Here is a 26,818-nt window from a genome sequence, read left to right as displayed (position 1 = left end):
AGAAAAACTAAATCAGTAGATTTTTATATTTGAATACTAGGCTAATTATTTGTTTTGGGACCTTTCAAAATGTTTCCTTACTGACAGTGTCTACCCAGTGATGCAGAAGAATCCACATCTGGTTATCTCCTTTCTTTCTGTCTTTTCCCCCAAGACTAGTAAAAAAAAAAAAAAAAGCAAAATGAAACAACAAAAAAAACACCTCAGTAAAATGAGGGAAGGAAAACTAAAACATCTGTATTGATATTTTAGAAGGAATATAATACCTACTCTCTACATTTGAAGAGAAAAGTGTTTATATGTGAATTGATGTTTTTGTTTTCTTTCTAACAAAATTAAGAAAAATTTTTGCCTTCCATTACTTAAAATATTTCCAGTCAATTGTAACCAAATGATATTAGAAGGAACATATGATCTAAATCTGAATTTCCATGAACCCCTGTAGAATTCAAGCCAACTATCTGGTTGTGGCTTTCAGTTTCCAGTTGAGTTCCAGTGGTTCAGAAAGCAAGCCCTATGATTAAGTCCATATTTAGAAGAGATGTGGGTAGAATTTCCCGTATCAAAGTTCCAAGCAAAAGAATAAAATATGGCATTTTGTGATTTGCTTTTTTTTTTTTTTTAGCAGTACAACTTGGCTTTTTCTGTTGACATAACTGTTTTTAGAAGCTTTTGAGTGTACAAGGCTATTAGGTCCAAAATTATAAGACAATATTAAAAGCCCAGGAAACAGACAAATGGAAGATGTGTAGGACAAAAAACCAACATTAGTAAGAACTGGTAAACTCAAGCATGTTAACAAAGGAACTCTGGTTGTCTATTTATCTTGTGTGTCACGTTTTTTGAGCAAGCATCTCAGGAAATCCAATCTCTCAAAACAAACTGCTTCATGTTTTGTTATGAAGTTTCCAAGCAAGGAGTTTCCTGTGAAGACTATTCAGTTTCTTTGGTACTTTAGCTTTGAATTGTTTCCTGGTACTCAGCTGAAGATGTGCTTTCCACAGTGTCGCCTCATTATTCTTAATTACCCCTCAGTGGTCTACCCGTTTGGCCTGAAACTCTTTTTTAAGGCACATATCACATCAACTTGAGCATTGTACTGGGATTCCATTTGTTATTTTATTTTTTTTCTCAGAGAGAATATCATCCCTCACCTGGCAAGTTTTATTCTCTAAACTTGGTCTTGGGAGTGACCTTCTTTCTACTAATGTGATGCTCAAATCGAATGCCAAATTCCAGATCCTATCCCATGGATTTGATGTTTTGGTGTTTCTTTGAAGCTGAAATAGTTGTCTTTTTTTAGTATAATAACAATTCAAACAAGAACCACAAGACAAATGAAATGAAAAATAACTTCCAAGAAATGTGGTAATCTGTTCATTCTTTTACTAGATTTAAGTCACTTTATAAGGTTCTTCTGATCTAATAGACCTAAGGGGATTAATATTTCTACTTCTAGATAACAAAAAAAGCCACCAAGCCTCTCTTCTCCAATGCTTCTGCTAAAATCTGTGGCAGCTGAGATCTGAATGACAAAATCTGCAGAAAATATTGAAGAATTAGAAGTATTTTGGGCAATCTGAGAAAAAGAATGTTGAAAAACAGAACCACTTGATCCAGACATGAGAAAGACCAAGCAGCAAGCCCTAGGGTGCTCCAAGTACCCCGCAAGCCTACTGGTCCCTGCCACCCTTGTATGCCATTGCTGCAGGTACACTTCGACTGCATTTCTAGGATTGCAGGCTCAGCTGGACTGATGGCTCTCCATTCCATTACTGTCATTATTTGAGTGCAGTCTATCTGTCACCATTCACTTAAGTCATTAAGTGGGTTTATGTTCCTATGATCCCCAGGGATGGGGAATCCACAACTTCCCTCGGCAACCTGTTCCAGTGCCTCACCACCCTCACAGTAAAGAATTTTTTCCTAATATCTAATCCAAACCTACTTTCTTTCACTTTTAGGCCATTCCCCCTTGTCCTGTGAATTCATATGCTCTTGTGAATGGTCTCTCTCCATCCTTCCAGTAAATTGGGTACTTGAACACTGCAATTAGGTCACCCAAAGCCTTCTATTTCCCAGGCTGTAAGTACCTAACTCTCTTAGTATTTCCAAAGAGGAGAGGTGCTGTATCCCTCTGATCATCTTTGTGGCCTTCTCCGGACTTGCTCCACCAGTTCCATGTCCTTCTGTGCTGGGACCCCAGAGCTGATGTAGCACTACAGGTGGGGTCTCAGCAGAGCAGAGCAGAGGGGCAGAATCCCCTCCCTGCCCTGCTGCCCACACTGCTCTGGATGCAGCCCAGGCCACGTGTGGCTCTCTGGGCTGTGAGTGCCCATGGCTGGGGCATGTCCAGCCTCACAAGTCCTTCTCCCTGGAGCTCTTATTGATCTGTTCATCCCCTCAGGTGTTGCCCTGACCCAAGTCCAGCACCTTGCACTTGGTCTCACTAAACTTCATAAGATTCCCATGCACCGATTTCTTCAGCCTGTTTAGGTTCCTCTGGATGGCATGCATACTGAACTATCTTCAGATTTTTTTTTTTTTAATCACTTTACCTAGTTTATTCAAGTTCAAGAAAAATTGTTTATCTTTCCGGGGTGAGTTTTGATCCACATATACCAATATCTTTTTCTGCACCACTATTTTCCAGGTAGTATTTGGATGCTGGGATACAAAACCATCTTGCACCTTGTGACCACATGGCATGAATTTACTGTAATACACAGTAAATTATTATTTATTTTAAATGTTGTAGAATAAAATTTAAAAGCATATAAAAATGCTTATGTATCAGTTAATAAAAATATGCAAACCATCCACCAAGCATGTTTCCTGACTCTAGTTAAAATGCAGTTTCCCTAAGGTATTAGCAGAACATGGTTGAGAACCAAACTTGTGCCAGAGATGGAAAACTAAATACACTGAAAGAGCTCAGTCTCCTCTTTCTGTGAATCCAGTCAAATGCCATTATCAAAATCATTATTAAATTGCTTATATATTATTTATTAATTACCAGTGTGATAAAGCAAATGTAAGAAAACAGGGAGTTTCTCAGACCTGTAATATTTGAATCAATACCCTACAGTACTGATGAAAACACAGACTCCATAGAATGGGTAAAAATATTCCAAGGGATAACACTAATATGCATTATGAAGTTTCCCAGCAAAACATGTCTATCTAAAACATCATCATATGCAGCCCCAATGGTGATAAATACTAGGTGACAGAAGATAAGGTTACACATTTCCTGTGTTTAGTGACAAAGACCTTTTGCAAGGAGTACCTGTGACAGAAGGTGGCAGGACTAAGCATTCCTGGTTACTTTATGCTATATTCCCATACCAGAAAATATGGCCCAGAATGGTAGAACCATAGACTGGTTTGGTTTGGAAGTGACCACAAATTACTCGTTTCAGCCCAGCTGCCATGAACAGGGATACACTTTCTACCAGATCACTTTTTTTAGATCTCCATCCAACCTGACCTTGTCCACTTCCAGGGATGGGACATTCACAACTTTTCTGGGCAACCTGTTCCAGAGGTATATCATCCTCACAATGAGGAGTTTCTTTCTAACATTTAATCTAAACTTATCCTTCTTCATCTTAAAGCCATTACCTTGTCTCTTGTCACTATATTCTTGTCACTCTATTGAGTGTTCTTATAGGTCCCCTTCAGGTACTGGAAGGCGTTCTAATGTCTCCCTCGTGTTCTAAGTCTCCCTTCTCTTCTCCAGGCTGAACAAGCTCAGCTCTCTCAGCCCATCCCCCTAGAAGTGGTGCTCCAGCCCTCTGATCTTTTTTTTGGCCTTCTCTGAACTCATACAGGTAAGCCCAAGTCCTTCTTAGAAAGAGATCCAGTGAGCCATCGTGTGATCCAGTGTGACCATTATAACAAGAGAACTTGCAATCCTCAGCATCACTTAGTTCATAATTATTAAATCTGTGCACAACTGACCTTAAGAAACATTTTCTTCAAAAACCATGCATTAAAGAAAATGAATAAAGGCTGTGGACAGAAAGGCCCAAAGAGAAGAAGCTCTAAAGCCCAAATGATAGGGACTTGCACATAGAAGATCATTTGTTTCAACAGTACAATGTGCACACATAAATAGCAACATGAAATCAAGGCCAGCTTCAGAGGAGGGTGGACAGGAGACAACTAGGTAAGAAATTGCAGTTGTTTCTTTAGGTATTGTTCAAGATTGCCCATGACAATGAAAGCTCTAGGTAAAGACACATAATTATATTTGACAGGAAGCAATTATTTTTTTTTCTCACACCACTGAAGCATTCTTCTCATTGCAATAAATAATTGCTGGCAATTAATCACAAACAAATTGTACTTCCACAAGAATTTGTGTTGGATATATTAATAGTAATTGTTATTGAAGGCAAACTATACATTTTGTAAAGAGTGAAAGCTCAAGGTACTAAGACCTTTAGAGTTCTAAAATTTTTATACTTTGGTTTAACAAAATTTTTTCATCCTTTCCACTTCAGTTCTTTAAATTCTGGGTATTGGATTTTTGTCTCTTCCTCTTCCCTAGACTCCTACATAAGGTATTACAGTACATGTAGTGATTTGAGTTCTGGAAGTTCTCTACCACATCCAAACAACAACCTTTAAAGGGTAACAAGCTCAGCAGCTAACCTTGGAAGATTGCTGAGATGAATTATCTTGTGCGTACACACTTACACTTGTGTTAGACCCTGAGAACATTCACTGAGTGCATGTAATGTCAATGATAATTCATGTCAATAGTCCAAAGCAAATTATAACCTGCAATAATGAATCATTTGGGTCTCGTTTTTCCTGATTTTTAGGACATTATTTTAATGTCAAATGTAATATTACAATGCCTAATAGCATTACCTAGGAGGGCTGACTCGTGTTCCTCTGTATAGAACTGTGTTTTCGTGATGCTAAATTACTAAATTCTGCCCTGCAATTTTCTTTCCAAGTTTTTAAGAGGGAACAAGGATCAACTGTTGATAGAAATTGACAGAGAAAATAACATTTTTTCATATTTAAGACATTCTGGGAACTGTTTTGTGAGATACTCTAGTGACTCATATTTTGTTGTACAAACTAGGGTTTAGCCAAGTGTCTGCAAAATATTGTGGTTTTTTACTGACTCTGTGAACCTTTTCATAATTTTCAAAAAGTTATAAGTATAGGCTAAGCTTAAGTCTGTCACCTAATGTATCAGCATTATTGAAAAAATCTGAAGTGTTTTTTTAAAAATCTCCTGTTTTGCCCAGAGTCTCAGAGGACCCTGAGGAAGAAGACCCTGTGGGGGGGGCTTTTGTGTCTTTCACCACAGAAGACAGGTACTGACCAAAGGGCTACAGAGAAGTAAGAGTGATTTTATTATCAGGAACTGGAAATAATTGCTCAAGCTGCAAAGCACCTGATAATGAACCAGTCCCTTACACCAAGTAAGTGACTGGTTTATCATGCATCACTGGCTAAGTATTTTTCCTTCTTGAGGTATCCATATGTTTAAGCCATCAACACTCACAAACACAGATTAACTCAGAACCTCTGAGCAGCTACTGCTCAGGATGGATCAAAGGTCCATCAGATCCACTGCTCTCTCTCTGGGAGTGCTAAAAGGGGATGCCAATGGAAAAGGGTAAGAAGAAGCAAGTAGAAGTGCTATATCTCCCTTGTAACACAGCCCCTCATCATTTGCTCACTGTTTAATTGAAAAAATGTTTTGAATACAAGAGTCATTACATGCCATGGAGATAAAAAAGATACGAAGTCCTGGACAATGCATTTTGAATGTTTAAGTTAGGTAATACTTTCACTTTAACCTCTGTGGTTTAATATCTGTTAAGTAAAAATGATACAATTCCTTCTATCACAAGGGTGAGATGAAAATTACTTTAATCATCAGTGAGAAGCAGTAAAGTGTCATATGGTGAGCAGCACAGAGAAGCTAATGAAAGCACTAGAGCTGCTTTTACAACACATATGAACAGCAGATTGTCAATAAAGCATGTGACCATATAATGAGAAGCAATAAAATTATAAAATTATGAATATCTCATTAATTGAGTTGCATTTGTTTTGAGTTCTCATGAAGTACAAATAATACAGAACCACATAGGTAAAGTATAAAATTATTTATGCACAGGACTAAACCAAAGTTCCAAAGTAAAGTGCTATCTTGTCTTTTGTGCTTGACTTTTCAGTCACAATAACATCTATATCAGCTTACTGTATTTACATTTGGGCACATGTTGAAGACCCTTGCTTATCCCCAGTTTTCAGTTTTAGCCTGCTGTAGCACTACCAACAGCTGTTAATGGCAGCCTATCAGAAAACTGACTTCAAATGCAGTGTTGCAGTTTGCCTTCTAAAAATTAGTACAAAGATGAAGGTCACATTTCATTTTGGTTATAATGCATGTTTGATTAACTTCATCTTCTGCTCATCCTTGAGATCATTGGAACAGTTCATTCACAGTCTCATTTGCATTAACTACTACTGTAATATGGGCATGTTCTTGTTACAATCTCTTATGCTCCTATATTGTATGTTTCTACCAGTCGCTGTAAGATCATTTATTGAGTAAATTACTGTTGGACTCTGAAAGCAAATGTGACAAAGCAAAACCTACAGAGCTATAAATTTAGTGCTTTTTGTATTAATAAAACAAAATATTATGAGGTGTGAAATTACTATACATATTATAAAGCTCACATTTGTTAGAATATCTAAAGGAACAAAAGTTTAAAAATGCTCAAAGACTATAAAAAAATAACTAGAAATGAGAGAAAAACCTCCAACACTGATTGCTACAGACTTCAGATGGCACAGAGAGCTAAGCTAAGCGTGTCTCACCAAAGAAATGAGTCTTTCTCTGTGAAGGAATGTAGTAACAAAAATGCCAGTTTACATTGCTTGTAGCAAGGCATTTTTTCCCAGTATTAAATAAACCTACAAGCAGATTGTATGCAGTTAATTAAAAGAGCAGCTGAAAAATAGTTTTTTTAATAAATGTGAGTGACCTGGCAAGCCAAAGCTGTTAAAAATCACTGTGTATTGCAAAACAAATTCTTCTTTGAAATTCTTCTCACAGAGCAAGACTAAATCATTCTATTAATATTTAAAACAGCCTAGTGCAATGCAGAAATATGTGTCAGTAGATCTATCAAGGCCAGCTAAAAATTTCTCGTCAGTTACAGAGTTATCTGTAAGAACAAACCAATTCCATAGAGTAAGTTCTGTGCTCTAATTTGCACTAAAAATTTGGGAGGAGAGATGATTGCTCTTGACTGGTTTAGTCCATCAGCCAAGTTCCCTGCTGTAACAACTCATCAGCTGCATTTCTCCATTGGGCAAAATGTGCTGCCCTTTCTCATCCTTTCCACAAGCCCTTCCTTGAATGCCAAAAGAATGTATGTTTAAACTAACAAAATCATTTAAAACTCTGGACAAATCGTAACAGCTGAACTATAGAATTTCTTAGGACAAAATGATTAACATGACGTATGTTTACAAATAGAAAAAAAAAATCAAAAACATAAGGGCATTTTTTGTATAATGAAATTTCTAGTTACCAGGGAAAATTGTGCATGATTTATTGACTTAGTGCAAAAAAGAGTTGTCAGGCAACTAGATTCCAAAAGTTTCTTTTCTTGATCCTGATGCCATTACTAAAACTGGGATAGGACACGCCATAATTACTGGCGCCAAGGAGGTGATTGTATCACTCAGGAAACATTAAAAAACACACAATCCAAGAGAGCAAGGAGAAAGTCCACTATCTCTCATCAGTCCCTACAGATGAAAAAATGTCAGTGTAACATTATTGCTTTTGGAACAACTTCTTCAACTATTTTGCCCGGACATCTTGTAATTTCATCCTGTGAAGTGTTCCCAGTAGAATCAACAATTTAGCCAAATAAAAACTACATTTTGAGCAGTGCTTTTCAGCAAAGCTCGGCAGTACCCAAAGCCGTGCCATGCTGCCCACACACGGCGCTGGTGATGTGCCCTCCCAGCTGACACCACCCTGGGTGCACCATCCATCACCCTGCCTAACCCATGATCTGCTGCAAAACTCACAGACAGTCTTTGGCTCTCGAGGAGAAACCTTAAGCAGACGGAAAGCGGGGCCCAGGCAACTGAAGGAGGGACAAACTATCAGGATATTCTTTGTTACATCTGTTTCTTTTGTGAGAATAAAGTAGAGTAAGAGGATACAAAAACCTGTTCTCTCGCTGGGTGAGTCATCCTGACTGAATCATTTTATCCTCTTCTGTGCTTACATTTCCCTACCTGCAAAATGGGAACTTTGTAAAGAGCCAAGAGTTCTGAACCTTAAAAAAAACCAAAACAAAACAAATGAAAACCTACATACTATCTAAAATTAATACCAATTAATCTTAGTAGTGCATGTTTTAATTTGGTAGTAGGAGTTTAGGAGTAGTAACAAGAGAAGAATCAGAAACACTGTTTTCTAAGGATGTATAAAAAGCAGATATAGGTGAGGAAATGAGAAATTTAGAAAATTTACTGGTTTTCCTCATAGAAATCCTGTGAAGGAATAGGAAGAATAGACTAGCTTATTTACTTGTTTTGGTACATGTGCTTTTCATGATCTCATAAAAATGCAACAGAAGAAGACAATAGAACAGGAGGTATTTCTGTAACATTCCCATGTAAAACAAGGGAATAATGGAGAAAAAAAGAAAAAGAAAAAAAGACAGCAAAATAAACCACCAGCAAACAAACAAACAAACAAACACCATTCACTAAACATTTATTATAAGAAATTTTATTTAAAAAGTACAAGGAAACAAAGAAGAAAATCTTTCTCATTTCAGGTGAGAAGCTGATTAAAATGCTGGTTTTTAAAATGTGGTTTTATTGTTTGTTCCACCATGTGGTGGTTCTATAAGACAAAGAAAACCATTCTGAATTCTCATTTTAGACAGAATTAAATTGTTTGTTTGGTTTGGTTCAGTTTTGGGTATTTTTTCAGAAAGGATTAAATAAATTAAAAAATAAAAAAAAAAAAAAAGTTAAATGGACAATTTATGCACCAGATGAAACATTAGGTGTAAATTACATGAGGTGTAAATTACAGTCAGTGGCTAAATATGTGCTTAAAATACACAGCTCTGCCAGGACAGCACATGGGCAAGTATTCCTCCTGGGAATTTTGTAATTTTGCATTAAGGAAGCCTCATTAGTACCTATCTTCCCACACTATTTTTTTTACCTCTCCCAGCCATGGCTTTTTGCCCACAGAGCTTTTTGTCTATCCATGAGAAACTCAGACTATTAAAAAAGATAGCAGGTTTGTGTACTATTTTCCTCTGAAATTTTTCCTTGATTGTTAATAGATAAAGCAATGAAAACAGAAAAAAAAATTATATCTGACTTCTCCAATGCATGAATGAAGTAGCATTCAGTAAATACAGTTTTTGCTAATGAACTTCAGTATCAACATAGAAGTGCAATTTAGTAAGCATAAATTTTCAGAATATTCATGGATTTGTACAATTTCAGGGATAGCATGCTTGAAATATTGAATGCTTGATTAAAATAAAATAAATTCCTCAATGAGTATTTAAAGAAGAGAGGTAAGGCAGAGAATTTTTGCTTATAGTTCAAATATTAAAGTTCATACCTTTCCCTGACATGTGAGAATGTGAAATAAACAATTATCTGTATCATTTAAATCTTTAAGAACTATTATAGTAATGTTTGTGATTGTCTGTATAGTCCATCATTTATGAGAAGCTGGATTTAATTTATTTTCCAAGCACCTGCAATAAAAAATATTGCACAAGACCTCATTCTGCAAAGCTAAATTTCAGGAAATGGGTCCTTTAATTTACCATCAATGAATACAGTGTCTGAGGCTAATTTAACATCAAATGAACTAGAAAGTGGTACCAGATGCTGGTTCTGAGCCACACAGAGATAGCAAGGTCAAAGAGTTTCAGAAGTTTGCTCTCAAAATCATTATTCACCAGTATTTTCATGGTAAAATTCTTGACAAGAATCACACACTTAAAAGAGGAGCAGCAGGCAAAAGGCGAATGGACTGGACATGTGTGGAAAAGGGAGAAGAAGCGATAAAGAATCCTTTAAGCAAGCTCATCACTTTTAGGAAATATCTATCTGCAGCCAACAAAATTATACTTATCAATACTTCATATTAAAAATTTTAGAAAAGGGATGTGCTAGTGAGCAAAAGTACATTCCGAGCTGATAGCCCTTAGATTTTCTTCTCTAGATAAAAAAAAACTGAATTGGAATTTCAGTTATTATCACGATTTTATTATTATTTTATTTAGGTGGTCTCTTCCAAGGATTTTTGAAAGCAGCTGGAAAGTTCTTGAAAACTAATTCTTTACTTTTTGATTCTAGATTTCCAATTGCCAACAAGTATTTAAACTAAAATAAAATCTTATTTTGAAGTAAAAGCCCAAATATTACCATGCTCAATACCTCAAATAGAAAAAAGGAAAAATTGAGAAGGCAGAGAGAGCAGCTGGCCTATCTGAATGTTAAAAAAGACACAGTGTTTTGCTTTCAGTTACAATGAATCATACAGAACTTCTATTTCTAGTACCAGGAACCAATAAGAACATAACTACTGGTTAGGAAATCAATCAGTTTTAGGTGATGAAGCAAAACATTCTGAGGAGCTATGGGAAACTGAAATATGAATGCTTCTCATCCATCTAAACCCATGTAATGATACATATGCCATACTAATAGCATTAATACAAAGCAACATTTTAATTTTAAAATAAATAATTGTAAGAAAGGTATAAATGTGCAATATCAGTAACAAAGTCATATGGTCATCTTACTAACATGGGGAGAAACTGTGGGGGAGGGAAGTCCTTCTGTGGTGGAAAAGCTGTTTGGACAAGATGAAAAGCTGTGATGGCTTTACAAAATGTCATTTCCTAGTTATTCATTTCCAGCCTTTTTCAAGAATGGATATTCCAAGGAGAAAAATACATTGCTTCACAGCTGTGAACATCCTGCTTGCCAAAAATGCAAATGTAATTACTATCTGTGAATCAAAGAAAAACTGTGGCATTGCTGATAAATATGAGTAAGGCCTAAACCCTGGCATGTTAATCTCATCCCTGGAAGTCTTCAGGGCTCTGCTGGATGGGGCTGTCAATAACCTGACCCAGAGGAGGAAAAGTGTCCCTGCCCATGACAGGGAGGTTGCAGACAGATGATCTTTAAGGTCCCTTCCAACACAAATCATTCTAAGGTTCTATGGCTTTATGGAAATGCAGATCTGTACAGGTCAAATTCAGATTCATTGAGAAGGGCTCTCTGTGCGTGTTTCTAAGAACAAGAACAATAGTTACAAACTGAGAAGAGAATAAGAAAAAAATCCTTTTGCAATTGTGGTATTTGAGTTGCCACAAATGCTAAGAGTTTATGAAGGCTGACACACCACTAGGGGTTCAAAGAATGGTTCCTAACGTTTTCCCAGCTAACGTCTCTGACCCTTAAAGAATGGAAAACATATGTCAGCAATTAAGTCACTAATCATAGTGTTACCAAGCATAAAAACAGTGCCTGTGCCAATATCAACTGAGTCACTTAATATGTTTTCTCAAATGCCCTGGACTCTACAGGGCACCAAACCTAAACAGTTTTGGTCTCACTGAGACCTAGACAAGAATAGATCTTTCCTTAACAGCGTGGAGTTCAAAGCAGGTGGCACTGAGGTGACTATCATGTCTTGACTAGTGTCAAAAGAGACTTTAAAACAAGAACCAAAACAGAGATTCACTTGGCCAGTGTTTCCTAGAGGATAAATCAAAAAACAAGCTTTTGCAGACTAGGCTGCAAAGGTCAGAGCTTCAATATCACTGCGCCTGCCAGCATCATTTTCCACCTCATTAAATGAAGGGCATCTTAACAGTTTGCTTCAGAACGGACACAGAATAGGTTGAACTTTTAAGAAGTAATTAATTATACAATGTTAGTGCCTACCACTGATGATCAGCAAATTTAGACCAAGGGGTCCCATTGGCTTTGATTCCTGTATTCTCTTCTCACACCTTTCAAAAATATTCTAACTTGTAAAAGACCCCTTATGCTGTGCATATTTCCTCTTGAATACTGTAATTCCCCCCCCACACACATTGTGTCAATTACTCCTTGATTCTTGACAGATTTCCTCTATGTGTGGGTAAAAATGAAAGATTATTATCATCAGGATTTCCTGTAATAACAGGTAACAGTGGTAACAGCCTGGTATACAGCTTTACTGTCTTTGAGTTCTAAATCACAGATCTCTTTCTATTGTGAAATATATTTTGAACTGTTAGCAACTTAAGGAAGAAAAAACTATCAAATCAGGATTTAAATATATTAAAGAGAGGGAGAAGGTAACAATCTAGTCACCTCTTTGGACATTGACTGTCTTCTAGAGCTAATAAAGTAGTTATGGGCACTAAAGTAGAAATGGGCACTAAGCCTATTTCTACTTTAAGTTTAAAATAGAAAATGGCACTAAGCAGTAATACTGTAAATTTGGAGGTATTGGGATACTTGCAGTGCAGGTTTCAGTGTATCATGAGCTGCACACTAGGGAAAGACTAAATTTCAAATTTTTAAAGCCTGTTTTTAAAGCACAAGAAAAGAACAGAGAGTTATGAAAGGATATGTTATGAAAGGAAAGACAGAGCCAAAATGTTCCTTATCCAAGTCACAAACCAAAGAACAGCCAGAGTGACTTGACCAGAATGTTTTTTCCCTTATCACAGGAAAGGCACACATCTACTATCTCATTATCTTATTCATCCAGAGGTTTATTCTGCAGAAGAAAGGCAGAAAAGAAGTCAGGGAAACATTGTTATTCAATCTGAACAGAAAGGAATCACAATAGTTCCTGACACACACCCAATTCTCCTTTCAGCCTGTTCTGTTGACAGAACACAATCAGGACTGCTTTGACTTTTTCAGAATCTCTGAAAAATAAATTGTGAAGCAGTGGGTATTAAAGGGCAAATAAACCTAAAGAAATTTAGAAAAGGATGGAGCAAGAGAAAAAATATGAGCCAGGAATGAAAAGCTATCGAAACCCAATTGTCTGCTGCTCTAAATAAGCATTTACTTAATTTATAGTGTAGATTTTTTTTTTTCCATTTAAATGAACAGTTGGTCCCATGTAAGCAAGATGCCATGACTCATGCCATGAGCAGAGTATATTTGAAACTGCAATCTGTATTACATGAATTGTTTCGTGTCCAAGTGGTTGAATGACTGGGAAGAGATAAAAAGAATAGTAGGAAACCAAATTATATTAGTTTATATATTTCAATTTCAGAATTCAGTACTATTTTAAGACTAAAGTAATGTAAAATTGATGATTACATAAAGAAAACATGAAACTCATTTGGAAGCCTTAACCTCTCTGTAAATGTCCATTTCAACCTAGCTGCCTACTGCAAATTTGTTTCAAGCCATGTTTTACAGAAGCATGCTCAAATGGAACAGTGTTTGTACATTTTTAATTGCTTTCACATCAGTGAAAATGATTTGAAGAAAACTTGTGCTACAGTGAAAGTGGGTGGGAAAAGGGTCTTCAGTCTCCAGCAAGAGCATGGGATCCCTTCAGGGCCTTAGCTCAATTTATAGCCAGTAAGAACATGGTGGGGTTTTCCCCCTTTCCACTACTGAACTTCTCAGGGTATCTCTGTGGTTTTGGTAGCCAAAATAAATATGCAAGGAGTGCAACAAGAGACTAATATGGCCTCTGCCACTAAAAAACATCTGCTGATGAGTATAACCAGAACGTCTACCAGCTGAGGTACTGATGTTACTGCTGTTCTTTCGTGAACTGACATTTTCATTTGTATGGGCAAATATGTTCCATTTTACCCTTATTGGTTCAGTCAGAGGAAGCTTAAATAGAAGTCTCACGCTCTTACTGCAAGCACAGGCATGCTGACTTTCAAATGTTCATCTTAATCATATTTCTCTCCCCAAAATGGGGCTATACCTGCCCACATTTTTTTATGCAGTTTGAGATTTACCAGATGAAAAATAATTAAAAACTGCACACAGGAATAGGACAAAATCTATCCATCATCTGTGAAATGGCATTTCAGTCTATCAAGTGTCCTTCCTGTGTATTTCCTTTTTCCTGCGTACACTTCAACACCAACAGAAAAAAGCATTATCACACCATCTTTATGCAAACCATACAAAGTAAATATACATATTAATTAAGAACAAGAAGTAAATACACCCCCAAAAAAATCTCCTTTTTGGCCTTCTTTTTCAAGGCAAAACTTGAAAAAATCATTTTTTTTAGATCACACAGAGAATATTAACAGCGCAGGTTTGGTCAGATGTTTAAACTTGAAGGTCAGCCTCCCCAGAAGTCCCTGGGGATAGAACTCTCAGAGGAAATCTGGGAGCACCTGTATTAGGATGTCATTTCTGATTTTCTGAACAGCCCTCTGGACTTATATGAATTCCCGTGTTGACTATGCAAGCATAGGTGAAAGGATTGTCTTAAAATTGTAAGATTTTAAAAGCAACCGATCTTTTCCTCATCTTTTAATTTGTGAAATTTACAATATCTTCTATAATCATTAAGTCTTTAATTTTTAAAAGTGAGAGCTGAGAATGTTATATGACTATTAGACTTGAGCATATAAAAATTACTCAAGCTATACTCAGGGTGAACACAACAGAAGATTGACTAAATAAAGATTTTTATTAAAGTAAAATATTTGACTGGAACAAAAGTTAGAATCAGGAAAAGAAAAAAGATATTTATGCATAGGGCTTAATTCAGACACCTCAGTATGGCATGCAATGAAATCAGCAAGACTAAATACTAGCAAGACCAAGAGGTTTACTTCTGGAAGTGTGATGCACTTCACTTGGTCTCATAGAACATAAGGAGTGCAGGCTTTATCATACTGTGGCTTCTCACAATAAATGTGAAGATAAACAACTTGTGAGAGGTAAATAATTTTTTTTTTCACTGGACACACCTGGAAAATTGACCGATACAAGCAAGGAAAGTAAATTATACCATATAATATAGATGATATATTTCAAGTAGATATGCACATTTCCACAAAAGGACTTTTGACCAACTTTACAGGCATCAACACCTAAGGTGCAAACATACTAAAAGAATTAAACATATTTGAACATATCTGTATTCATGATACAGCAATAAGGGTGTAGAGGAGATGTTGAACTAGGAAGGATGGAAGCTGCAGTAATGCCATTGCTCAGTTTTAGACATAAAAATACCTATTTTATATCTGGAAGTTTTGAAGGCTAAAATTGAAACCAGTATTTTTTTGATTAAGTGAAGTTAACAGCATGAAAAGAACAGTTTTCTGGCAGTCTTGTAAAGGTAAATTTTAATGGCATTCAAATGGCAAGGCTGTTTCTAACTCAGCAGGAAACTCGGACAGAAAATGTGCAAATGGGAGGGAGTAAAGGTAAACTAGTTACAGTGTCAGAACCCAATAACAAGGCATATATAGAGGGCTAGGACAAGAAAAAAATAGATGTTGGTTAAGTCAAGGAAAGACCGCATATTTAAAAAAATAGATGTTGGTTAAGTCAAGGAAAGACCGTAGTTTTAAGCTTGAAAGCATGGCTCACAAGCTTAAAACTACTAAATGTGGAAACGTCTGAGACAATAAAGATGATTATGAATATAAAGCTCTGAGAAGAAGATGATCTTACATAACTGATCTTGTGTAGGGGACTCTTCAGGGCAGCAGCACCCAAGGAGCTTTCATAGTGTCTGGCTGTTGACTTCTCAATATATATACCTCTTGGAAAGAATTTCCTGAAAGCGCTTGCTGCAGTCTGCCCTGATGTGTCTGGGGGTGGATGCTGGGAGCAACTATGAGATGTAGCACAACTCCACGGGGAATTAGTTGCTGGGGTTCCACAAGCAGCCTGTCACAGTGTCAGAGGGTTAACTGGCCTAGCAGCAGCACCCTCCCACCAGCTCCCTGGGCAATACAGCAAGCGCCAGCGTCCAGCTCTTTGCCATGTGTTGTACTGCAGGAATGTAGCATTTTTTGAAACTTGTTTTGGGTACACACCATAGAGAGATTTTTTTTCCAGTAGGTTATTATATAACTGCATATGGGAAGTTCTTCAAAATTTAGATAACTAACTGATATAATTACCCCAAAATGGAAACTTAAAAAAAAAACCCCACAAAATTTTACAATTATTAAAAGAAATTTAAGAATAAATTTCAGAAATACTGAAAGGTTTTTCATTAAAATAAATTTCTTTTTTTTCTAGTCTAAGTTAAATTTTTATTCAAATAGTTTATTTGAGTAATGATTTTAAATTACTAAATGGAAACAAAGCACAATGAAACTAGAATGAATTTTTTTAAATTGATCTGTGCTGGATTTATTTTGAGAGATCTGTCAAAGAAAAAGGAAGTTTTTAATGTTTCTGAAGCAATCATCTTTCTTTTTTTTTAACGCTTAACACTTTTATAGAAGGGGAAAAGTATTTCTTAAATAATATAGAGAAAATTATTTTTTAATTAGTGTGTGGGGTTTTGAATGTAATAGTATTTGAGTTTATTTATAAAGGCATCAAAAATGCTGTTGTAAAACTTGAAAAGGAAATAGTGAGGCAACAAATTTAAATCATCAGTTCTTCGTGCCTCAAATCCTTGAAAATGAGGTCAGATGAACAAGTCTGCTTCTGCCATTTAGCTTCTGAAACTGTTCTGTCATTTTATACATTATAGATCTGAAAAGTTTTCATTATTTTTGATGAAAAAAATATTTAAAAGGTCATATAAAATCATACAATGCCCCTATCTAAGTCATTAATGCCCCCATCTGCACTGTATTAGCAATGCTGCCAAATAAAGGAATGCAGAAATCTACTTCTGGTTGTGTAATGTGAGCTAAGAAACATGCTCTAGTGCATATTAGTCTGAATTAGAAACCACCACAGCTGAAATCTGATGAGAATCACAATAATGAGATTAAGTAATTTGTGCTGTCATTGGAATGATGACATCACTGCTTAGTGATTTCACGGTTGTGAATTGCCCTCACTTTGACTGCAAGGTTCTTTCAATACTCTGCTTAGCCTAAGCAGTTGGTTTATTCCTGCTGTTGTGTTCAAATACTTCCTATTCCATACTGGATTTCCCTTATGTTATGCAACTCTTCCCCTTGTATTATAAGACAACAGTAAAACTACTAAATATTAGAGCATGTATTCAGCATAAGATATGTTAGTTGCATCAGAAATAATTAATCTGGCTGTATTATGCATACTGCAGGTGTCCACATACAAGTTAGATTTCATGTGTATGCACTATGTTTTGTTGAGTGGGGCTTAGGCTGATAAACTCACTGACATCAAGAGTACTTCTTTTCCTGAGGCAGGCATCTAAAATATGTCACAGACACATCATACCCTGAGATCAAATATTTCTTTCTACCAAGAGGTTACTACACCAGGTACGATAAAAATCTGTCTTGATGAGCTGAATCCCACCTGTTATGTTTTACACTATAATTGTGCTTCTCAGAATAAAAGGTCGGAAGAAAGATAACCCCTCGGTGTGGAATTAGATGCAAACAACAGGTTCAAACATGGTGTAATGGAAGGCAAGGGAGAAGACTTCCATCATGGTATCTCAGCATTGATCCAGGTTGGGACTACCGTCTACCCTCACTTGAACCAGCTGTAAATGGGCTTTTGGTCATCCAGCTGAGCTGTCTAGTGAACTCCCCATGGAACTTGCTGTCCTCTCCCTTATTTCACACTAGGGATAGACACCAAAGTGTCACACCTTCACTTCATGGTTGTTAGATTTGAGAAGAGCTTTGTCCATAAGCTGATAACATACCAGATGTGCTTGAGGAAAAGGTGCAAGAACTGTGCTGTAAAGACAAGATTATATTTTCAGGAAACCTGAAACTGGATTGTTCATACACTCAAGTGAGTGCAGAGAACTAAATTGTGTGGTTGTGTGTGGTGGAGAAAGAATTTCACATGAGTTAATCTGGACGTAGCTTGAAAGAAAGAATCTCGGAGGAATTGCTTTTCCTTGCTGGAGTCACGCTTTGCAATATGTTCTCTTTGGCATGATTTGCAATGTAAGTTTATTTAAAAAAAAAAATTTGTTTTTTCAATAAGGAGTTCTTCTCATATTAATGGTAAAGTAACTGGATTTTATGATGGCAACTCTAATTCTTCTGCTCTACAAAAATACAGAGATGGGAACATGCCAAAAAATGGCTAAAAAAACCCAGTAAAAATAATTTAAAAATATAGATCAACCTGAAATGGCATAAAAAAGCTAACACCATATTGGACATCAAGAAAGGTGCTGAGGAAAAAAAAAAAAACTGGCATAATTTTGCCAATGTGTGAGAACATTGGTGTGTTCATATCTTGGGTAATGCCTCCTTTGGTCTTTGTAGTTCAAGGACACAGCAGTCTTTAAGGAAATACAATAAATGAGAGCCAAAATACTCAAGGGATGGGGCAGTAACCTGTTTAGGAAAACATAAGAAAGATACAACTTTCCCATGTCTACAAGAAAAGGCTGAGGAGGTTATAACTAAACATCACAGAATCATGAAGACGTTGGATAAGTGAACGCAGACTCTTTGATAAAATGCTGCAATGACAGAACTCATCTTAAAGCACGCTAAAGAAAGTGGCTTTCCTACATAGCTGAAAGGTTGTCAGAAGGCTGTAGGGGAAGACAATTTATTGGCAAATTCAGAAAAGAGGTTAGGGAAATCTGTAGGCAAAGAGGTACATTGAAGATTTGAAAAAGAAAAGGCCAGGGTGAACCCTGTAGCATCCCTAATACAACATCAGCAAATGCTGGGCAACATGATGGACTGCAGAAACTGGACAAGGACTCAGGTGGGACAGGGACTCAGGTATTCCTGTTGCTACAGGTAATGACAGAATACTAGGTTAGGAAGACTATTGGCCAGGCCCATTAGGACATGCCTTATTCTGTTAGAAAACAGACTACTTGATAATTTCAAAATCCACCACAACTTTTTTGACAAAACCGCAATTTTCCCCTTTCATTTTGTAAAAATAAAACTTTTTAACATACCCCACTCTGGAAAATAGTGTCATGCTGACTTTGCAGACTTCCTCACTGGCACTGAACAATAAATAAAAGCATATATGCCACCTTGAATTTCTATGGTTATCTAGATTTGAGGCTTATACTGCTTACGAAAGCCTATTTGTCTTAATGAAGTCACCTATGAAGTCCATCAGAGTCAGATTTCATGTAGGAAAGACTATGTCTATAGCTTGAAGGCTTTCCTCAACTTTCAGAAATCCCACAATTTTACTTATGATACTTGTACCTCAATCCCTACCCACGAGTTTGAATGGTGTGAAGCTTGCATTGAACTTTCCCAGTGCACTCTATTCAATACCTTCAACTGCTAAAAGTGAAATTGGATACTATGTGATGTCCCAACCCTCCTTTGTTTAAGAGCAGTTTTATAAGATATGGCAACAAGGGGCAAGTAATATCACCAACAATGCCTCACACAGACAATCATAATACTCTAGAGGAAAAGAAATTCACCCAACACATAAATAAAAGGCCTTAACCCTTTAGCAGAAAAGTGATATAAAGATATATTAATATTGTTCACAGTTACATGTTAACATTCTCTGCCCTGTAGACAAATTGCTTCAAGGACTACCCTGGTTTTGGTGTTGATCTCACCAGCAGTGGGATTCCCATCCTGGAAGTCAGCAGCTAACCTTAAATACCTGTCTGACAATAATAACCTTCACATATATGACTCATCCAGTGTCATCTATTGAATATATTCATGTTCTTAATAATGGCAATAGGCTTGCTAGCTCCAAGGGATTAACCAAGGAACTGAGTTGTTTTGGGATGGCCAGTTTCAAAGCAGGGTGATGTAGCCAGAGCTTCCTCCTGTCAGACAGGGCTACCAAAACATTGGGTCACACTTACTCCAGACTTCCACTTCACAGTACCTTTAAGTCAGGAAAGCAGTGTACCTACCTGAGGTCAGCAGAGCTGAATGTCAGCTGATTAGTTTAGCTCTTCTGCCCCAGAAACAATGCTATTCACTGATGTCAAGGCACAAGAATTTTGCTGTCTCCATTCAATAAAATTTTACTTAGCATCCCTCTTGCGATATATATATTAAAGGTCAGAGAAAGTCCATACAGGAGATCAGTTTTGTCCCACTTATCTACAAATATGTCATAGACTGAGAAATCCACATTTGACAGCATCTTTCAGTAATTTCCATCATATTGCAGACAAGCAATATCACTCACTACTAGAGCTAAGAAAGAACAGATGCATTGTTTTACAAAATACCAGAGACTGAATTGTTGAAGACCTTTCCTCTCTGGGTCACTAGACAGGCTGTGCCCTTTGCAGCGCAATCTACCCTAAGTTCCAAAACCCAGAAAAGCCTGAACTGGCCAAAGCTACAAAAAACAAAATAAAATCCAGTAATGCCAACTCACAAAGTAAACATGTAACTATCTCTAGCCACACATAATGCAGAAAGAATTATGGAAAAAAGCTGACGATACTCCAGAGGCTTATAGCTCTTTTGGCTAGTTCTATATATCATGAAACACAAAGGCAGTTCTAAGGTCTGATCAACTGCACCATTTCAAGGCAGTAGGTTATGTACAACAACTGAGGCTGCTTGCTTGACTTGCCATCAAGCAAGTATTTTCAACTTCTCATTTAAGGTTCCAAAATTTTAATTCAGTTCTTCCAAATAGATTTTTTTTTAATATGTTCAAACTTTTCTTTCATTACAGAAGGACAAATCAACAGAAATGTGACATTTTCTAGTGGAACACTACTGCTTTACTGTTCAGTGGCCAATAGTCAAAAAATGTAATCATATTATCATTCAGCTGTCTTAGCCAAAGTTTAATTCACTGTGATTTCTTTACTTCCTTGTTATTTCTTCTCTGGAATAAAAAGAACATCAATTGTCTTATTTGAAAAGTCTGCACAAACATTTTTGCCTTCTAGATTATTGTTCAGAAGTCTTATGATATAAAACCATACTTCACCATCACACCCTGAATTGAGGAATGAGTGGGAATGGGTGGTAGAATTGAGCAGCAATAATGTAACAGGTAGTAACGCTAATATAAGTCACTTTCTTGTTCTGTATAAATACCAGCCATCTGCTTTTACTTCAGTCACCATAAAATCTGGATAAATTTAACAAGGCACATTGAAAAGATAAGGTTTGCCTACAGACCCTACCATCACAGTAAACAGCAGCCACCCCCACCCCTTGCAGCTTTAAAGGGGAGGTGTCAGCACAGCCTGGGCTCACCTGCATCTGCTCCAGGTCAGCTGGGGCACCCATCATAGTACCACACGTGGAGATACCCTTTGATTGCTTTCTAATATTGATACTGAAAAGAATACCATGCTTTTACCACACACAAGCTTTTATACTGACCTTACTGTATCTTTTGGACAAAGAGGGAGTCTGATTTCAGGGCACCAAGAGCAGAGGTTTCTCTGTCTTATGTTTACATCTCTTTCTGTCCTTTCACTGGCCTCTGTGTGTTAGGAGCCCAGTTTCTGAACTTCACAGGAACTTTATTCACATGAGAAATGGCAGAGGAAATCTGGGATAGTTTTTTCTCAAACCCTTGCAAGAGGGGTATCCATACTGTAAAACAGTCCTGTCTGTCCCTGTGTTCTTGAGGCTGTTCTTCTCCCTCCTCCCAGGCACCCCTGCTCCTCTTACATAGAGTGGGATCACTCTATATCAAAAGATTCAAAAAGGATAATTATGCTCTTTCTGTCTTCTTGCCTGAACACCTACCAGTGCTTCTGATTTAACCCTGATTTAATTTTTCCCTAAGCATTAATACTGTGGCAAGACTCTGCTGTGGTTACTCTCTCCTAGAGAACTGCAAGAAGGGGCTGACCCACGGGTACAAGCCCAAGATTCAGGCAACAAAGCTCAGAAAGAGAAGCCAAGCAGACAGTTTGGAAAGTGGTCCTGCTCAGGCCCACCTTGAAGGAGGCAGGCTGGGCAGCATGGGCAGGGTGGGCTGGCCTCAGCTGCCAGCTCCCCCAGGCAGCCGGCGGCCGAGCTGGGAGTGGGCAGCCAGCAGTGCCCTCCCGTTCTCTCTTATCTCTGCACTCCCTTTTCCCTCTGGCTGGGACAGGGCCTGCCTGGCTTTGCTCCACACCGCCACAGAACAGCATGTACCCTCTCCAGTAGCCTTCAAGTGTCTCCCTGAGAGCCACCTCTGAGCTCAGGTCGTGTTCCCAAACAGCAGGGTAGCAGAGGACTCCCAGCTTACAACCAGCAGAACAGGTATTCTCAGATATCAGATTAGCACCATGACTAAAGGCCACAGCAACAAAAGGCAGGCAGGAAGGTATTTTAGGCAGAATACTTGGTGCTCAAATTAGCCTGCAGCTATTAGTTACAAGGATTTATTTTTTCTAAAACATATTTTTCCTGCAGGAATTAATGGAGGTAGTCAACAACCAAAAAAAAAAAAAAAAAAAAAAGGCAAACTTAATCAGAGGTCCTGATTTATTTGCACAGTTGTACGTAATAGCTAAGGTATGTATGTTTTAGTTCACTTCCTTGGAGACACCCCACAGAATGCAGCACATTAGCAATATTTAGTTTACCAACATGGCACTGAATTTTAATAAAGACATAGAGACACTACTTACTGCATTTATTTCAGCAGAAGTCTGCCTTAGCATTTTCTGAGAACAACTAGGACTACTCTTTAGATTGTGTAGTGTACCTGTTTAATTTCCTTTTACTGCAAAATGGTTTCAGTAAAAGGTAACTGGAAGAAAGTTCTATCTGCTTTAACAGTAATATTGACATGGTTTTAGCTCAGAGCCAAAACTATTTGAAACATGAGGGTTTTATAAGGCTAATATTATATTAACTGGATGTATATTCTCACAAAGAACTGTATTTAGTCACTAGTCTATCCCTCAGTAACACAGCAGCCATTTATATGTTACAAAAAGCTATATTTTAAAATACATATTTTATACCTGTAAAATATAGCTCTGAACAATTAGTCTATTATTAGTTTATTAAAATTATGGTGATTTTATTAAGACAGAGAAGAACAAAATATGGGACACATTAAGAGAGTAAATGGAATTTGTTTCTCATACTTCATAGAAAGCTGTCCTGTCAGTGACTATCAAGTTTTAAAAAGCGTGAAGTGATGATTAAAAAGCATAAAGAAAGAAGAATTATTTAAAAGACAAAGCTTTGCTGATTAATGACTGAAAAATATGCAAGAAAATTATACAGACAGATCACTATCACAGACTACTTTTACCCCTCTAAGCCTCAGAGAGCAGGGGAAACATATGAAGCATAACACAGCACAGTCTCACACATGCTGCTACAAAGTCTGCTGCTTCCCAGGACACATCTCTACCAGTCAGTCTATTTATGCAGCACAACTACATGTAAGCATCCCAAAATAGCTCACACAACCTATAACTTCATTTTACTCTCCAGCCTCCAGAAATGCAAGCTTAGTGTTATGATTTCTCTACTGAAATAAGTGTACTGAAGATTTTTGGATGGCATCTCTAACTGTAAGGATTGAACCAGACTGCTGAATGGGTAAAATCTGTGTAATATGTTACAAAAAGTACAAGAAGGGTTCTCTTTTTAAAAATTAAAGACACTGTTTTTTACAACAGAAAGCTACATAATTTTGTTTCTTACTAATGACTGTGCAACTCAGCAGCAGAACATCTTCAATAACTGTTCAATATCTATCAAATCCAAATTAAAGCCCGTGACTTTCTTGGGACATATGTCTGTGTCATAATAGAGAGCCCGAAAGAAACAAGTGAACCACATTACCACATTGCGTCGGCAGTCCTTAAGGAGCTGGTAGATCGGGATCTTGGCTTCATAACAATGCTCATTTTGAAAAATTCCTTCAGTATTACTAGCAGACAGGCGTCAGTTGTCCTTATAAAGCTTATTCTCAAAGTACTCCATTTCAAAGTATTTTTAAAAATCCTCTGCTTTTTAACACCCTCCAAATCCGTCTTCTGTAAAAATCCAGGCTGTGGAGGAAGAATTCTAACATGCTGCAACTCCTTCCTTTTTCATGCTGAGTTTACTCTAGCACTGTGCTGTTCGGAAATGACAGTGCTTTTCTCCTCTGTCTTGTATTGCCCTGGGAGGAACTAGTCTATTTTGAACCTATTCTCCCTTCAGGTCACATGAGAATGAAGGCAGCTGAAAAGAGTCCCTATCTCTTTCTTTCAGTTTGATAACAACAGGTTTAAAGGTCAACAACATTTAAAAAGAAAAAAAAAAAGAAAAAAGAAAAAAAAACTTCTGGATAATAAATGAAAGGAAAGAATGAATGTAAGTTACAGTAACATTTCTGAGTTTGCAAAGAAATTCCACTTACAGACACACTAGATAAATTAGTCTCTGTGGAGTAAAGAAAGGAACAAAGATTTTTTTCATTCCAAATCAACTAAAACCCTTACCCTTACCTTTTTGAGAAGGAGAAAGGGAAAAATTACATTTCTGGGTAAGGGTTTCAGTTGATTTGGAATGAACACTTGCTTAGATACTGTTAAAAATTACTATTATCTAATTTCAAAAACCAGAAAGCATTCCCTGTCTGAAAGGCATTCAGAACACTGGGGAGAAGTTAAGTAAAAATTAAAATCCTTGTAGACTGTTAAAGTCAAACACACATACAGATAGTGATTGCTACTAATCACTGAAGGATAAAATACCTTAGTTGAAGAACTATAATATTATATTCTTTCTGCTGTACTGCAGATTTCTTTTCCTGTTATAATAATTACATTAATAGTTTATGCATTACAAAACAATATTGCATTTATAATTTCTGGTCAAAAAATTTTCATAAAAGCTTTGAGAGTTTATTTCTTATGTTGATATATTTGGCAATTTCAGCATTAAGAGAGGTGGAAATGCAACAAACAAGATAGGGATTATATTGTTTAATTTATAAATTTTTGAAAATGCTCTGAACAGTGTTAGAATTGGTTTTAAACTGAAAGAACAAATTTATTGCTGAACAAGTGTTTACATGCTTAATAGCCATTCCTTTGCAGTCTCTACAAGTGTGGCAGTACATTATTTTGGATGGGAGTACATCTACGGTAATGATGAAAACAAGCACTGAAGATTGCTTTTATAAAATTTATATAGACTTGGAAAATAGAAAGGAAACATGATAAGCAGATTATGCATCAAAAGATTTAAAAAATTAATCAAATTGGAATGTGTGTAAGGCTCTCTACAGCCTTTGCACTTTATTTTATAATAGTACAATAAAATCTATTACCAACTACACTGTATGTCACCAGGAAAGATACTAACTGGCCTGGAGGCTTTTACCAGTGATCTGCATACAAATTGTTCCACAACAGCAGAAGGAATGTTAATAATGTTTCTTGCTCTGCATTCTGTTCTTCCTGTTTTCAAAGTTTTCTGGCACTTATCTCTCAAATATCACTTAGTGACTTGCAAAGGACCTTTTGTAGGGGTTCTATGGAATCAAAAAAGTTAGCTTCAATGAATGGAAAAGGCATCTGTGGTAAATTTAGCTCGAAGGGTCATACAGTCATAGGACCTTTAGTAACAGTTGGGTCTGTCACTGTGCAGATCTACATCTATAGAAGTGCGCATAAATCAGGCACCATGTTGTGAAACTTTTTTATTTCTTTAACAGACAGAATAGATCATTAAAAAAAAAATCAGATAAAATAAAGATCCTAGACTGTTGCAGAATACTTGGCCATTTTAAAGCTGTTTTTTTTTAGTTTTGTTGTTTATTTATAATTTATAAATATAAACATTCCAATTTTACACAGGAAAACAAAATTAGGCAAAATAGAGCTTTTGACTAAGTTTTTGGCAATACCATACTGAATGGAATATTCAAAGGCTATTTCTGTTTTGCCACAAAGCAAATATCTCAGGATGATGTCTAGAAATATGACTAGAAATATTAACATATATAGATACTGAACACTACTACTGCTACAGTATAAATGCATTCTAGTTGCATGTACTCAATTTGAGTCACTGTTTTTCAATGGCAATTCAGAAAAAAATGTACTCATGGGGTCACAGTTCTCCATCTCATTAACTAACACCCACTGCCAACTTGCTTTCTTTGTTAGTCTCCATCCTCAGCTCTTTAGAAATAAAACTTCTGCTCCCCAAGTGCCTACTAACTTCAACCATTATGAAATATATATTAAGCAACCATACTTCAAGTGGCCAAATCAGAGACTGTCTTAAGGAAGCAGCCTTAGACTCATAGGCTTCCCCCAGAAAAGGGAGTCTACCAGTAGGAAGGAGAACTCACAGACCTCTAGGGAATGTTAGTCTTCTCTGATATTAATCACTTGACTTTCTGGAAGCTAAAACAAAGGAGCCTTTCAATATTCATCATGAGAAAGGCTAAGCTTTATCTAGAGGTTTCTAGAGAACCTATTAGAACAACTTTGGCAGTTAACAATAGGTTCTAATTCATACATACAATCTGTTGTGCTACAATTAACACACTGAAGGCAGATTTGTCTAAGTTTTATGTAAAGGTATGAGACTACAAGTCCACTGTGGTCATAGAAGACGGTGTAGCAATTTTTTTTGTATTTGGGGTCAAATAATAATTTCTCATAATTTGAAGAATTAAGAGAAAAAATAATTAAGGAAAGTTAAGAGAATAAATAGAGAAATGACCA

General features: G+C 36.7%; 1 protein-coding gene across 9 annotated transcripts in view; it reads right to left on the bottom strand.

The window, feature by feature from the left end:
- Positions 1–26,818, bottom strand: part of PDE4D (phosphodiesterase 4D) — a 533,887-nt gene that overhangs the window by 106,020 nt on the left and 401,049 nt on the right. The window contains exon 1 of one of the 9 annotated variants that reach the window (XM_059836728.1): positions 23,934–24,310. The exons of the other annotated variants lie outside the window; for them this stretch is intronic. Within the exon in view, the coding sequence (XP_059692711.1) occupies positions 23,934–23,998 (65 nt within the window). The 5' untranslated portion in view covers positions 23,999–24,310. Of the gene's footprint in view, positions 1–23,933; positions 24,311–26,818 lie in introns of those variants that run through there. 9 annotated transcript variants of the gene reach the window in all.

The sequence above is a fragment of the Haemorhous mexicanus genome, chromosome Z (genome assembly GCF_027477595.1).
Source record: "Haemorhous mexicanus isolate bHaeMex1 chromosome Z, bHaeMex1.pri, whole genome shotgun sequence".
Taxonomy (NCBI): Eukaryota; Metazoa; Chordata; class Aves; order Passeriformes; family Fringillidae; genus Haemorhous; species Haemorhous mexicanus.
This window is presented reverse-complemented; position numbering and strand designations above follow the sequence as displayed.